Source organism: Callospermophilus lateralis, chromosome 4 (genome assembly GCF_048772815.1).
Source record: "Callospermophilus lateralis isolate mCalLat2 chromosome 4, mCalLat2.hap1, whole genome shotgun sequence".
Taxonomy (NCBI): domain Eukaryota; kingdom Metazoa; phylum Chordata; class Mammalia; order Rodentia; family Sciuridae; genus Callospermophilus; species Callospermophilus lateralis.
The window spans coordinates 39,938,255-39,953,245 of NC_135308.1; the positions used below are offsets into that span (position 1 = coordinate 39,938,255).

General features: G+C 42.8%; 1 protein-coding gene across 1 annotated transcript in view; it reads right to left on the reverse strand.

Moving 5' to 3' along the window:
- The window catches only part of Pdgfrl (platelet derived growth factor receptor like), a 45,952-nt gene that overhangs the window by 21,993 nt on the left and 8,968 nt on the right, over window positions 1-14,991 (reverse strand). Inside the window, exon 2 of the mRNA XM_076853753.1 lies at window positions 10,659-10,956. Within this exon, the coding sequence (XP_076709868.1) occupies window positions 10,659-10,956 (298 nt within the window). The remainder of the gene's footprint in view (window positions 1-10,658; window positions 10,957-14,991) is intronic.

Here is a 14,991-nt window from a genome sequence, read left to right on the forward strand (position 1 = left end):
CTGGGAGCAGACAGCTCCACCTTTGGGATTGGATGAGTTATTTGTTTTTAATTTCTGGGGTAGAAAGTCATTTGAAGAAATGCATCAGAATTTAGTGGCAGTGTAGGCTTTAGATTTCACCACTGCAAACCAACCCAGACTCACCTCCAGGTAAGGATACAGACACAGGGAGAAGAAAGAAACTCACCAGAAAACAAAAACTAGCTTTAAAGGAAAGCGAGTTTAAACTTAAAAGAGCCAGGTGCAGTGGTGCATGCACACCTGTAACCCCAGTAGCTTGGGAAGCTGAGGCAGGAGGATCACAAGTTCAAAGCCAGCCTCAGCAACTTACCGAGGCCTTAAGCAACTTGGTGAGACCCTGTCTCAAAATAAAAAATAAAAAAGGACTGAGGATGTGGCTCAGTGGCTAAATGCCCCTGGATTCAATCCCTGGTAGCAAAAAAACAAAATACCTACAAGATACCAACCTAACAATGTGAATATGTTGTATATTTAAAAATGACTAAACGAATCATATATCACTTTTAATAACTTTTTAATTATTTGTTTATGTGGTGCTGAGGATGGAATCCAGTGCCTCACACGTATCAGGGGAGCCCTCTTCCACTAAGCCCCAGCCTCAGCTGGGGCTTATTATTTTATCAAAACAAAATAAATCAGGGGAAAAAGCTACCTTCCTCTTACTATAACACCATGGTGGTGTTCACAATGTTTACCAAAGTCTGTGCAGATTCTCAACAGTGGGATTCTTTGGTTTGTAAACATCTTTCTTCTTTTAAAACGTGTCCCAGAGCCCTCTCTTTCCAGGCTGGAGAAACTGCGGAGCCTGGCCCAGAGCCCGCCGTCTGCTTCCTCAGCCCACCCGCCTTTGTGTTGTCCGTGGGTGGAGTGAGCGGCTACCAACTGCAGCCAAATGAAAACCCAGATGCCTTCCCTTCTCTCTAGAAGCTATTTATTGTTTTCAGAGGAACCAGCCAACAGAGAGATCTCCTGTGCTCCACCCACTGCTCCGACTTCCAGTTCTTGACTGAAAAACACCAACATCCCACCAGATACCACAGAAACATCCTGAAAGACAATGCTGGGATGCTATTTCCTAGGGAGCAGGACCAAGGGGTACCACCCCATCAGCCCCGCTTGTCTGCATAATCTCCAGCTCCAATCTCCAGCATCCCCTGGTCCCTACCAGCACAGATTTACTTAAGCCATTGGACAGGCCTCTGAATTTCTTGTGTCCGTCCTTGGCTCAGCACTGTGTCAAAAATTCGCCCGCTTTCAACTCTGGCAGTGTGTTACGATGAGGTTGAAGAAATAAAGTGTTTCTGGAGAAGATGGAAATGAAACATGTTGATGCACCAATGGGGCTCAAGCAGATGATCTGGAATAGTCTCCTGATGTGTTTTATGTTGGCAGCAAAATAAAAAGCTGAGCCAAGGACGGCTCTTGTCGAGAAGCATTAGGTCCATGAATATGTCTAAAGGCCCCAGTTTGAGGGAAGCAATGTGGGGTGCATGGAGGGAAAGGGAGCAAACCTGGTCCTGGGAAGAGACATGTCTGTCTTTGTCCCAAAGGCAGCCTCAGGGTGGAACACGAGCTCTCACACTGTGGCTTTATATGCCTCTGCATTTTTTATGTGTGCACATTTGTAAAGGCCTTGAGTCGAGAGCTCATAACTGCCCTAGATTTCACTCTGCATTGGCTAATGAGGCCCTGCGTGTTCTGCTTCCTGCTTACCTCCCAGCATCCTCTCCCCTCCTTAGTAACCTCCTCTGGGCCTTGCCTCTAGACACCCTACTTTCCCCCTCAATGTTCCAGGTGCTACACTCTTCTCACATCTAGGTTCTTACTTCATGCTGCTCCCTCCTCCTGGAATTTTCTTACCTTCTTCTGCAGCCTCCTTTACCTGGTTGACTCTCGACCCTCAGTATCAACTTGAGTTTTAACCTCTCTAATGTTGTATTTCTGTAAGTCACGCACACAATGATATTAAAATTGCTTATTTGACAGCAATATTTGACTCCCATAAGATTAAAAACTCCATGGGTGTAGAGGCTCCGTCTATTTTGCTTACCAGCTAATTTCATTTCCAGCATCTACCTAGCATAGGACCTTGAACATAAAAAATCCTTTAAAATTGTTTTTTGTTGTTGTTGGAAAAGAGGGAGGGGCAGAGGACCCAAGAAACAAAGTGTTAAATAAATGATCATAACTACTATCAGGTCAGAAAAAAACAAAAATAATTGGGCCCCATGGCTCATACCTGTAATTCCAGCAACTAGGAAGTCTGAGCCAGGAGGATGGCAAGTTCAAGGCCAGCCTTGGCAATTTAGTGAGACCACAAAATAAAAATATTTTAAAAACTGGGGGTGGGGGGCATAGCTCAGTGGTAGAGCACCCTGCATTTAATCTCCGATACCACAAAAAAACAAACCAAACCAAAACAAAATAAAAACCTGTTTGCTGTTACTGATCTTAAAGAGAGGGGTTATCTAAATGATGAGGATGGACTGAGTGTAGTAGTGAAAACTGAATCAATTTCAACACCTGAAAATACAGAAAATCCTAAAAATACAGAATCTTCAGCGTATTACTTTCAGCCAAGGAAGCAACCAAATGATTCAAAGTGGTCACTGCTCTTGAAAGACGCAGCAGGGCTCACAGCTATTCATGACATTCCTGTGTGGATACATAAATTTACATCACATTTTAAAACAGACTTGCTGAGTTGGAGATGTGGCTCAGTCCATGGTAGAGGGCTTGCCTGGCTTTCATGAGGCCCTGGGTTTAATCCCCAGTACCACAAGTAAATAATAAATCTGTTGATAAATCTAATTCCTTATCAATTAAAATATAACTCGAAACTGTGACCACTTCATAGCCTAACAGGAAAAAAGAACCACATGCAGAAGTGTGCATTCTTTGCCAATCAGTACTCATTAGAAATCTTTCTCAAGAAGACAATTATAGCACAGCTGATGCCTGCCACCTAGTGGGCATTCTAATGATGACATGGTTTTTGTAAATATCAGTTTCAAGGCTGTCCCAAGCAGGAAGTAAATGCAAAACTCTGCATAAGTATATCCTCTTAATTGCTGGTTTGAACCATAAATTTAAAACCAGATTCATTACTCTGATCTAGAGCTAAAAAAGCAGTCAACAAATCTACCCTCTCTGAAGCTATCTTCCTCAGGCCAAGAGTGACCCTGGAGCTGAATTTATCCCACTGGACAAATCACAAAGCCCTGGAGAGGTCAGCAGCTATACCCAAGGAACCAGGGGGTCTGAGTTCTAGAACTCACACACACCACCCGTTTGTCACTCTCTGTCTATCTGTCCTCTATGACTCTGTTCCCTTCTGAGTGGTCACCAGATGCTGGGGAAGATAGAGGGGAGGGATAGGGTGACTGTGTAACAGGTACAATGTTACAGTTAGATAAGAGGAAGCTGGTGTTCTGATTCACAGCAGGGTGACTGTGGTTGCTATAGATATTTCATGGTATCTACAAGGAAGAAATTTGGATGTTCTTACCACTAAGAAAAGATAAAGTATGAGGTGATGGGTATGCTGAATATTGATTTGATTATTATACAATGTGCTGGGTGCTTGAGGAACACGAGTGAAAAAGCAGATAACACAATTAATAAGATAGTGGAGTCATTGTGGTTGTTGTAGGAAAAAGTAAGAAAATTCTAGAAATAATTAGATAGTAGTATCATTGTTTGGATGTGGAATTGAGAAAGATGCAAGGGTCCAAGGTGATTCCCAGGTCTTGGGTCAGAGGCAGCTGGATGGATTATTGCCATTCACTGAACTGAAGGGCACAGGAGAACCAGGCGTGGAAGAAGATCATGAGCTCAGGTAAGTTTGAAAAGAGGCTCATGGAAGACCCAAGGGGATATGGTAAGCAGGCATGTGAAGAGAACAATTTGTAGCTCAGAAGAAGCGTTCAACTATAACACGTGATAAGCTGAGGGCATTTGTCAGAATATAGTGAGAAGAGGGCACAGAACCAATACTCAATGTCTGGGAAAATTGGAGCAGGTGAAGGAGACTACAAAGAGGGGCTAGGGAGACAGAAAGAAAACCTATAAGAACACAGAGCTGTAGATGCCAAGAGGAGAAGGCTCACCCCCATGAGTGGACCTGGTGGAGCAAATCACAGGGGGATGGAGAGTGAACTCTGGCTTCAGAGACCTTGTTGGCCTGGTGATGCGTAGTCTGTGGAGTCATGGAGCCCGGAGGAGGTGGAAGGAAGAGTGCACAGGAGAAAAAATGTGAACCAGGAGCATAGGGTCTGGCGGTGAAGGTGAGAAGAGAGAGGAAGGTGGCTACAGGGTGCCTGGCGGTCAAGGCCAGATTCTTATTTTGGTGAAGACTTACAGAAAGGATGGATCCAGTCAAGATGGAGAGGTTGAAAGGCCAGATCAGAGACATGATAATTAATGTGTTAAAGTTCACAAGAAGTATGCAGGGATCCAGGGCACTAATACAACTTTGGTGTTGGGAGGCAAAACCCTTCTTCCACTGTACCTGAGAGAATAGGGAAGGAGAATACATGATAGGGGAGGTTAAGGTAACTCTAGCTACAATTTCTCCATAAATTTGGAGAGAACTTCTTTAGTTCAAAGTGAGAGAGATGGAGGGAAGCAGAGTTTTAAGAAGACAGAACATGTGGCCTCTCTAATGAAATATATTCAGCTTTCCGACGCTGAATTATGGTGACCACAGTCTAATGGCACCCATCTGGGCAGCTTTGTGGCTTCCACCAGCAGAGCTCAGTGACCACATGCTGACAGAGAGGGCAGATGAACAGGTTCCTTTGAGATGAAAAGCTTCCAAGCAGGAATGAAGGAAGAACAGAGAGCAAAAGAATTTAGAACACATTCTAGCGTTCTAGAAATAACAGACCCCAGAATCTAAGAGAAAGAAGTGAAGACAGAACAGGGCAGGGTGGATAAAGGGAGAGAAAAGAGAACGTCAACTAACAGCTCTACAAAGTCAAGCAGCGATAGATTCTGAGACATGGGGATATGCATGTGGCACAACACTTTAGGCATAAAATATAGTAACACTAATTGGTTGCCTATCCGACCCTCCTCTCACAATATGATGTACACACTTGAGCTCAAAGCAATTATTTTAAAGTATTGAATGAATGAATGCATGATGAGGAACTGGTTCCTGACATGAGCAGGAGTCTCCAAAAAACCAAAAAACATTCCCTGAGGTCTGGTGTGCGTCACTATTCCGGGTGCTCAGAATCCGATGATGAGCCCAACAGACATGGGTTTTTCCCCAGGGGGCTCCTTCTTCTGTGAGGGTAGACAGACTAAACACCATGTTGCAAAATATCAATTGACATCAGTACACACATTGTTGAGAAAGAGGTATACAAATCTCTTGGATCCTCTATATGGGAAGCCAATTAGGCCATGCACAATTCTTATTTGTGTGAGTTCTGGGCAGAATTAACTATTCCAAAGAATCAACAGATTAGTGTCCTTGGGAAAATACTTTGCCTGGTAACAATTCATTAAAATTCACTGAATGCCTACCATGGCTCATACATTTTGTTGATAGCACCTACCATATGTAATATTATCTCATATTCCAGATGCAGAAACCTAGAGAAATTACTAATCAAAAATCACTTTTGTTGATTAGTGGTAAAGGCAGGATTCCAACCTAGCTGTGCCTCAGTCTGGCTTCTTTGTTCCAGAACACATTCAACTCTTCATTCTCATAGAGCAAATGTGTGAAATAACACATTTTCTTTCCTTATGATTTGGTTAAGGAAATTGAATGCTTCTCTCTCTCAGTGTTAGACATATAAACAATCACAGCAAGAGATTTATATAAAAATACTTATAATTACACAAATTATGATAGTAAAATTTCTCTCAAGGCAGCCACAATCTGGGAACCAGGTGAGTAAACAATGCTTTATTAAGTTAATGGAACATAATATTATTACAAAAATGATAAATAGTTAGACTATATGTATACATATACACATATATATATAATTATTACTGGTTGAAATATTTATGCCAATATACTGAAATATTGGTTTCAAAATTCATTTTCTCAAATCCCAGTTTCACAGTTGTGAGGGTTCACAGAGACCATCTTGTTTTATAGACTAAGAAACTGGAGCAGTATTGAAGCTAAAACATTGGGACGAAAAATTCATGGGTCCAGATGGATTTCTGCATCCTTCAGTTCTAAGGAGAGGCCAACTTACTTACACTGGGGTGGGTAATTTTCTTTTGTTTATATCATGTTTAAATCAACTATCCAAAAATATTATGCCATATATATTAATTCATTCAAGCATTTAGTAAGTGACTACGACATGCCCAGCACTTTGGGGAAAACAAATGTTGATAATATTTACATCCACATAAGTCCTATTTCACTTACCTGGGTCTTTGCAAGTTAATTAGACCCCTTTCTTCTTCATAAATTGCTGCCTCTGTATGCATGTTTTTATAGATCAGTGACAAGAACAGCTCACACTTTAGTAGGAAAAGATGAAGTATTCAGATTGTTTTGATAAACGTGGTAACTAACATTAAACTTAATTCCAGAAAGCTACCAATATCAGTTAACACCACCAGGCTCTGTTGGAAGCACACCTGGGGAGCTTCCAACCCCACAGCAGTCAATGCTGGAAAGAACTAATTCCACAGGAAAAGAAAACATGGGAAGAATTCTTCTCTGCTGTCCAAAGGCACCATGTTCTGGGAGCAATGTCAAGAGTCCATTTCTTGAATTTCTAGTATCAAATAAATTGTGGCTTTTTGTGGTTGATAGAGAGGTAGGAGTAGATGTTTTTCATATTTCATAAGATCTTTGGGGGCCCCCATCTGTCTTTACTTTCTTATAAGGCCCCAACTGTGCATTAAATAAATGCTATTTAATGTCAAAAAGTCAAATGGATTTTTTTCAACTCCCATATATTCCTTTTCAATTCAGATTCATACTCCTTAAAATGTTTTCAAACATATTTCATCATAAAATTCAGATATAACTTGGAAAATACTCTTAAACACTAAATCTTCAAGCACCAAACCCTCTAGGTGTAGGGTACTTTTATAAGTGAAAAAAAAAACAACTTAATGTTTAGAGTAAGTTACCTCAATTCTGGTTTCAAATAAGTGTGTAAATCTGATTTCAGTAAATTAAGTAGTTTAAAATACACATATGATAAATCTCACTTCTGGGAGTATAACAAAGGAATTGAGAATAAGATGTTGATGATATATGTGCACATGCATTCACTGCAACTTTGTTCAGAATAGTCAAAATGTAGAAGCAAAGTAAATGTCCATCCATGGATGAATAGATTTAAATATCTCTATATCTATCTATCTATCTATCTATCTATCTATCTATCTATCTATCTAACTATCTATGCATGAAATATTATTCAACCTTAAACAAGGAGAAAATATGGGCCTGGGGTGCAGCTCAGTGGTACAGTGTGGTCTTAGCATGCTCAAGGCTGGGGCTTAACTCCAACACCAGAAAAATTTAAAAAGAAGGAATCCTGTTGTGCTACCATGAGTACCCTAGTCATGAATACACTAGCTAAGTGGAATAAGCCAGTCACAAATAGCCAAATACGATGTGGTTTCACTTCTATTGTTATAAAGTAGTCAAACTCATAGAAACAAAGCAGCATGGTGATTTCCAGGGCTGGGATAGGGAACAGAGAAAACAGAATTTTTCAGTGGGCATAGAATCTCAGTCCTGCAAGTCTCAGTTCTAGAAGTCTGTTGTATTAAAACTGTTAAGAATGGGCTGGGAATGTAGCTCAGTGGTAGAGCCTTTGCCTAGATTTGATTCCCAGCACAACATACACACAGACACACACATCCACCCATCCACCCATCCACTCCCCACACAAATTATTAAGAGGATAAATTTACATTATTGTTTTAATACACAAATACATGTGTATTTAAAAAGCAAATATATGTAGTAGTAAAACTCTCCAGATTTGTACCAAGCAGGATATACATACATATTCTCTCTCTCTCTCTCTCTCTCTCTCTCTCTCTCTCTCTCACACACACACACACACACACACACACACACACACATTCTTCAAACATGGAGAAGGGAATGGGGAAAATTGACTGACTCTCACTTTCTGGTCACCATTCAACCAATCAAACCTTAAGAAAGACTCTACAGGGGCTGGGTTTGCAGTTCAGTGGTGGAGTGCTAGCCTTGCACATGTGAGGCACTGCCTTTGATCCTCAGCACTACATACTAAATAAATAAACAAATAAATAAATAAAGCAAGCTTTTTAAAAAAAGACTTTATAGTGTTACATCAGTGATACTGAAGTGTAGGGTCAGAATAAATATGCAAAAGATTTCTTATACAAGAGGATGGATACATAGATGCATGTATTTTAGTTTATTTTCTAAGGGGGGTGTGTGTGTAAGAAAGAAGGGCATATGTATTGGGAGGATGGGAGGTTATTGTCATTTGGTCATTAACTAGATAAAGCTAAATACCTAGCACTCAAAGTTTCAGGAAAAAGTAGGTGTAAGTATGCAGAGAGCAGGAAGGAGGAAGCTCAGCTACCATGGGCCCGCACACCCAGAGCACCCTGTTGGCCTTTCCTGAGAAAGCCGAGCCTGGGCTGAAGGGAGCCAGGTGAGGAGGCGCCACAGGAACTGCAGGCAACAGAAGAAGCAAGCTTTGAAGACCCAGGGTCCTGGTGCTTTTAACGTCCCCGAAGCCCAGGTCAGGAGAGCAGAGATATTAATGTGGAGGTCAAAGGGGACACTAAGAAAAAGTAGGGATCAGGGAGGGTCTCAGTGCTTGGGGTTGGCTCTACTTGATCCCAGTGGAAACCACAGAGTAGGAAGTAACATGGTCAGCTCTGCCTTGGTTAGCATCGCACTTACAGTTTGGAGAAGGGGACAGGAGGACCCCCCTGGGTATGGTTAAGAAGGTATCCCAGAGGCTGGGGCTGTAGCTCAGTGGTGGAATGCTTGCCTGGCACACGTGAGACCCTGGGTTCCATCCTTGGCACCACATAAAGATACATAAATAGAAAATAAAGGTATTGTGTCCATCTACAACTACAAAAAAAAAATGAAGAAGAAGAAGGAGGAGGAGAAGGAGGAGGAGGAGGAGGAGGAGGAGGAGTTGGAGGAGGAGGAGGAGGAGATTCCCCAGGGTGTGGCTAAGAGGTACACCTGGGAGGGGCTAAGGGCAGCCTGGGCTTGCTAAGAGGTACACCTGGGTGGGACTGAGGGTAGCTTGGTCCTGGCTAAGAGGAACCCCCGGGTGTGGCTTCTTAGAGGAACAGGAATGAAACCACGTGGAAAGAGCACAGGTTTTCTGTTTGTTGAGAAGGCTGATTTCACCTGGCGGGTGGACATGAGGAGTAAGGGAGTAAGCAAAAGATGCTGCTGAGTTTTCTGGCTGAGCAACTGAGAGGATGGTGATGTCCTCGCAGGCTTGAATTTCGGTGGAGGAGGAATTTGTGCAGAAATTTATGTCTGTTATGAACAAGCAGAGTTTGAAATGCCCACCTTCTACATTCTTTCTTCCTCCCATTCCAGTCATCCCAGATAATACTCTGTATTTCTTATCATAAATCATAGAAAACAAGGCTGGAAAAAAATCTTGGAAATCATTTGATTTCATTCTATGCACGAGGAAACTAAGATCCAAAGGATTTAGGAGAATTCCCCAAAGATATACAGGATTCTAACCCCAAACACACTTCTTGACCCATAGCCAGTACTCAGGGCTCCTTCCTAGTATCCTGGGAAGGTCCTCTCAGCAGTTTTGTTTGTTGTGATCCTGGCGATGGAACCCAGGGCCTTGTGCATGCTCAACCACTGGGCCACATTCCCAACCCCTTTTCATCGTCATTATCTTTAAAAAAAATTTTTTTTGTTCACACTGGGGATTGAACCCAGGGGCACTCTACCAGTGAGCTACATCTTTAGTCCTTTTTATTTTTTTATTCTGAGACAGGGTCTCACTAAGTTGCTGAGGCCTTGAACTTGTGATCCTCTTGCCCGAGTTGCTGGGATTCCAGGCATGTACCACTGCACCCAGCTCATTCATAGTCATCCTCTTGACTACTTGCCCTGAACAAGAAGTTCAGCCTCCTGAAGTACTTGCTTCAACGTGAGAAATATCTGGCCTTCTTACCTTCTCAGGCAGCTTTGTATGTGAAAGTTCTATATTCACAGAAGTAAAAATAATCAGACACAATAGAAAAGTTTAAAAATAGTGAAAGTTATTCCCTGATCAATTTACCCACAGAAATCTCATTAGGTCATTTCAGCTTTCACTATGATTACTTGAAAACAACATAAATCATTGAGTACATTTTCACTAATCTACACATCAGTTTTGACTAAGGAGTGCCTTCAATCTCCATTTCTATGCATTAGAGTTGCCCATAGAACTTCATTCTTTCAACCAGCGTCAATAGGATTTGCAACAATTCTTTTCTGAAGATATAAAACCTACAGCTTTTGCTCACCGAGCTTTCATTTTTACAATCTATTAGAGTCAAATGGTAGATGCCAGAAACAACATAATACTGAATGAGGGAACAAAACCCAAAACTTGACCCAACTCAAGTTAAAAAAGAACAAAAAAAATGCTTACCTGAGGCGGGAATCCTTAAAGGTGTCAAGATATTCAGGGTAACTCCATGCAATTTGGCTTCCTTTACATCGAAGCTCTACGGTTTGACCTGCCATCAGACTCAGGGTAGCGGCGGGTTTCTGGAAGCGACCTTTTTCCATCACTTGCATCATGATGGACTGAGTCTTTGGTGTGGAGTCGGCTGAGTCCCTGTCTTTGATTTTAGGAATTTTGGGTTTCACCTTTTTGTTGGTAGGTTTGATTCTGTTCTCTCCTTGCTCTTTTGGACGCTTGTTCTTGGGAGGGTCTTGGCCAGCAACTGTACAAAAGGGAGGAGAGAACAGTGAGCTAGCATTGTGACATCCCCAGGGTATGTGAAAGCCCAAGCGGGTAATCTTTTAATACCCCCTTTTAATACCGGTCTTGTCGGATCTTAAACCTCCAGCCTCCAAGACTGAGAGAAAATACATTTTTGTTGTTTGAGCCACTCAGTGCATTTTGTTACAGCAGCCACAGTGTTAATCGGAGGAGTTGGAGTTGGGTTCATGTTCCACAGAGGTGAGGAATGAAAAGAGTTGGGAATGCTGCCAAGGGGGTTAAGAAGATTCTAAACTAGGATTCAGAAGAGCAGATGGTACTGGCCTTGGGAAACCCCAAGATGAAGCACTGACTCCTGACCCAGAGGAGCCTCAGGTCTTCCAGCCTCCAGGCCGGAGGAGGCCTCTATACCCACTCGCCCTCCTTATGCTGGGGCCTGGACCAGAGAGAGAACCCCAAATCTGGTTTGGCAGGAGGAGCTTCCTAGCAGACTCTAGGAGTAACCCCGAGTACTGCTGGTGGTCACTGCTGGACAGCAGCACCTACAGGTTTCTGTGGGAATCCACAGCAGGGAACTTGATCCAGAAAGTTTGCCTGGAAGAAATGACATCTGCACTCCACCAGGCGATCAGCACGCTGGTTTCATTAAAGAGGTTCGTGGCATAGAAGTTAACTAGTGAGATCAAAATAAAACACACAGACTCAATTACTTTTTTCTATGACCAGGTCCGAGAAGGCTCTCACCTCTCTGGCTCTCACCTGGAACCACCCGGTAGGGCAGCAAGGCTTACTCAGGGCTAGCAGGAGAGAGAGAGAGAGCACGCCAGGGAGTGGCCTTTTATTGGGGAATAAGAAATTCAGGGGAAAATTCCATCCAATGAAGGTCGAGGGGGGCAGCATTCCAAGGTCAGGGTCAGTGATTGGCCTAAGGGTCAGTGGTCAGTCATACCCCCCACACGGACAGGCTCTCGCACCTGGAGAGGGTGGGGATAGCTCCGACACAGTTTGGCCAGAACGCCTCACACCCAATCCGGGAGGTGCCCAATCACGTGCAAGAATGGCTTCCCACACTGCACTAAGGCCTGGAGTTTGGACTCCCCATACACTGCATCTGAGTTAGACAGTCCTACGCTCCTACCTAGCTCTGGGAGTGTCAGCAAGTCAAGGAGTAGCTGAAACCACAAAGGCAAGGGCCAGATCTGATGGCCTTACTATGTCAAGGCCTGGCCAGATGTCTCACCTTCTTGAGGCCCAAAGAGCAGTCAACCATTCTAAGAGATGGCCCCCTCACTCATTCCTGCCCACCTGTCCCCCCCTGGACTTGGGGTTGGACCTTTGCATTGCCTCTGGCTGATGAGGATGGACCTCTGATGAACTGCCCCATCACTTTAATACGAAGGAAAAAACTCCAGGCAAATACCAATCTGGGACTATGAGGACAACTCGGTGGCTCAAGCAGGAAGAGGCCTGTGATTGGACCACCGCTCTCCTCTACACCAAGATGGCCCCTCCAGCTTTGCTTATGATCAAATGCAGCAGAAGTGACAATTATTTGTGAAGGGAAAGCCAATAACACTAAGCAGCCATTAAAAAGGAGAACCAGCTTTTCCTCTACCAAAAGTAAAATAAGACTGTGCCTGTGGAAAGGAAGGAACAAGGCAGACTGGTGCCAGGAGGGGGACTGAGAAAATGGGTGAGGGTCCAAGGACATGGAAGAGAGGAGCCAGGGAGAGGATGAGCTCACAAGTGTGTCTTTATTGCCAGCTCAGCTCCACAGCCAACATCCATCTGCTGTTCAATAGCCCCAGGCACTTGTGAGACTTCCAACGGGATGAATTAGCAGTTAGGATGGGCTAGATTATGCTGCGGTAACGATATGCCTCCTCCTTGAATCTCAGTAGCTCAAAATAGCAAAATGAAAGGAAATATCTGTACTCACAGTATCTTGGCATCAAATGTATTGGTTTTCCCCATCAAGAAATTATCCAAGTCTCTTGATACTAACTAATAAGGTGTCCTATAATTCACTTCATTTCTGATACTATCTACCTAGCGTAAGCATAGACCCTGTGTTCCTGGCAGAGGCCTGAAGATCCCAACAAATTAGGTTCAGTCACTCACCCCAAAAACAAATGGAAAAGTAATTGTGAAAAGCAGGAAAGGAACTTTAATTAGTATAGCTATACTGGGAAGACAAAGGGGATGAGTATTTCCAGTTCTGTCTTCCAGGGTACTGGTATGAACTTCCAGATTATATAGATAAAAACTAGAGAGATGCATAGTCAAGCAGTCTTGGGAAAACTATGGTTGATCATTATCTCAGGATTAGTAAGGTGGGGCCTGATCTAAGATAAGAAAGTTGCTGTTGTCTGAGAAGGAGTTTGCACTCATGCAAGATGTTTATCAATCAAACCCATCCTTCCTTGAATCCAAGGTGACTCAGATGCAAAATGGAGACAGAGATGCCAAGTTTTTAATTGTGCTTTTATCTCCCATTGGACATTTTCAGGCCCAAGTGAACAGCCTAACTCCTTCTTACACCCACAGGGTAAGGGCCCAGTCACAGGAGCTGCTCTCATATTAGATGCTACTGAGTCTCTGGTCCTTTTGGCCAACTGGATTACAAATCAGGGATTCCCATGACCCCCTCCTCATGTTTGATAATTTCCTAATGACTCATAGAACTCAAGGAAACACTTCACTTGTCAGTTTATTGTAAAGGATACAAATGAACAGCCCAAAGCAGAGGTACACAGGGCAATATGGAGGGACCTTTGTGTTTCTGTGCCCTCTCCAAGCACACCATCCTCCTGCACCTCATGTGTTTAGCCCATGAAGCTCTCCAAACCCCTTTACTTAGGGTTTTTAATGGAGTTTCCATTATGTAGGCATGACTGATTAAATAACTGGCCATTGGTGATTGAACTCAATCTACAGCCCCCATCTCCTCACCAGAGCTCAGGGAGTAGGGCTGAAAGTTCCAATCCTCTAATCACATGGTTGGTTCCACTGGGCAACAGCCTCATCCTCTAAAAATCACCTCATTAACATAAACTCAAGTATGGTTGAAGGGGCTTATTGGAATTTTTTTTTAAAAGGTATTCTCTCAACCTTGTAACTCAGGAAGCTACAAGGGTTTTAAAGATCTGTGCTCAGAACTGTGGACAAAGACCAAAAATATATTTCTCCTTAGATCACAGTATCACAGAAGGTTAATTTTGCTCATTGCACATACCCATAAAGTGTTGACTGGACAGGTCATTCTTACACAAGGACCTCCTCTCACCTCAGGACCCAGGCTAACAGAGCAGCCACCAGAACACTGCCAGGCACCAAAGCAGAAGAAAATGGAGTGTGTAGAAGATTGCTCACTGCTTTTGAAGCTTCAGTCTAGAAGTATAACATCATTCCAATTCGCCTGTTATTGACCCAAACAAGTCATATTTAACTCCAAGGGAGGTAAATGCAATACTACCATGTTCTCAGAAGAAGACCTATAAATTATGGTAACCAGAGCTTTAAGGACTCACACCCAGGGTCTGCAGATGAAGCCATGAAGGAAAGAGTAACTTACCCTAAATAGGTGGAACTCAACAGGTCATGATTTTCTCTGTGAGCAGGGCAGCAATGGCCCTTCCCTCTCACTATTTGTAAATGCATAGGAACTTGGAGGAAGCAAGGAATCTGGTTGCTCCCAAAACAAAGAATGTAAAGAAAAATCTTTGGTTTTTCACTTTATACACTTTTGTAATGTTAGAAATTTAACCATACAATTAATTTTGTGTGGATTAATCTATGGAACTCAGCATACCCCCCAACTATTAAAGAGTATTCACAATAGCCAAACTATAGTACTAATCTGTGTGTCCATCAATGGATGAATGGATGAAGAAAATGTGGTACAGATACACAATGGAGTTTTACTCAGACATAAAGAAGAATGGAATTATCTCATTTGCAAGAAAATGGGCAGAACTTGAGAATATTATGTTAAGCAAAATAAGCCAAATGCAAAAAGTCCAGGGTTGTATGTTTT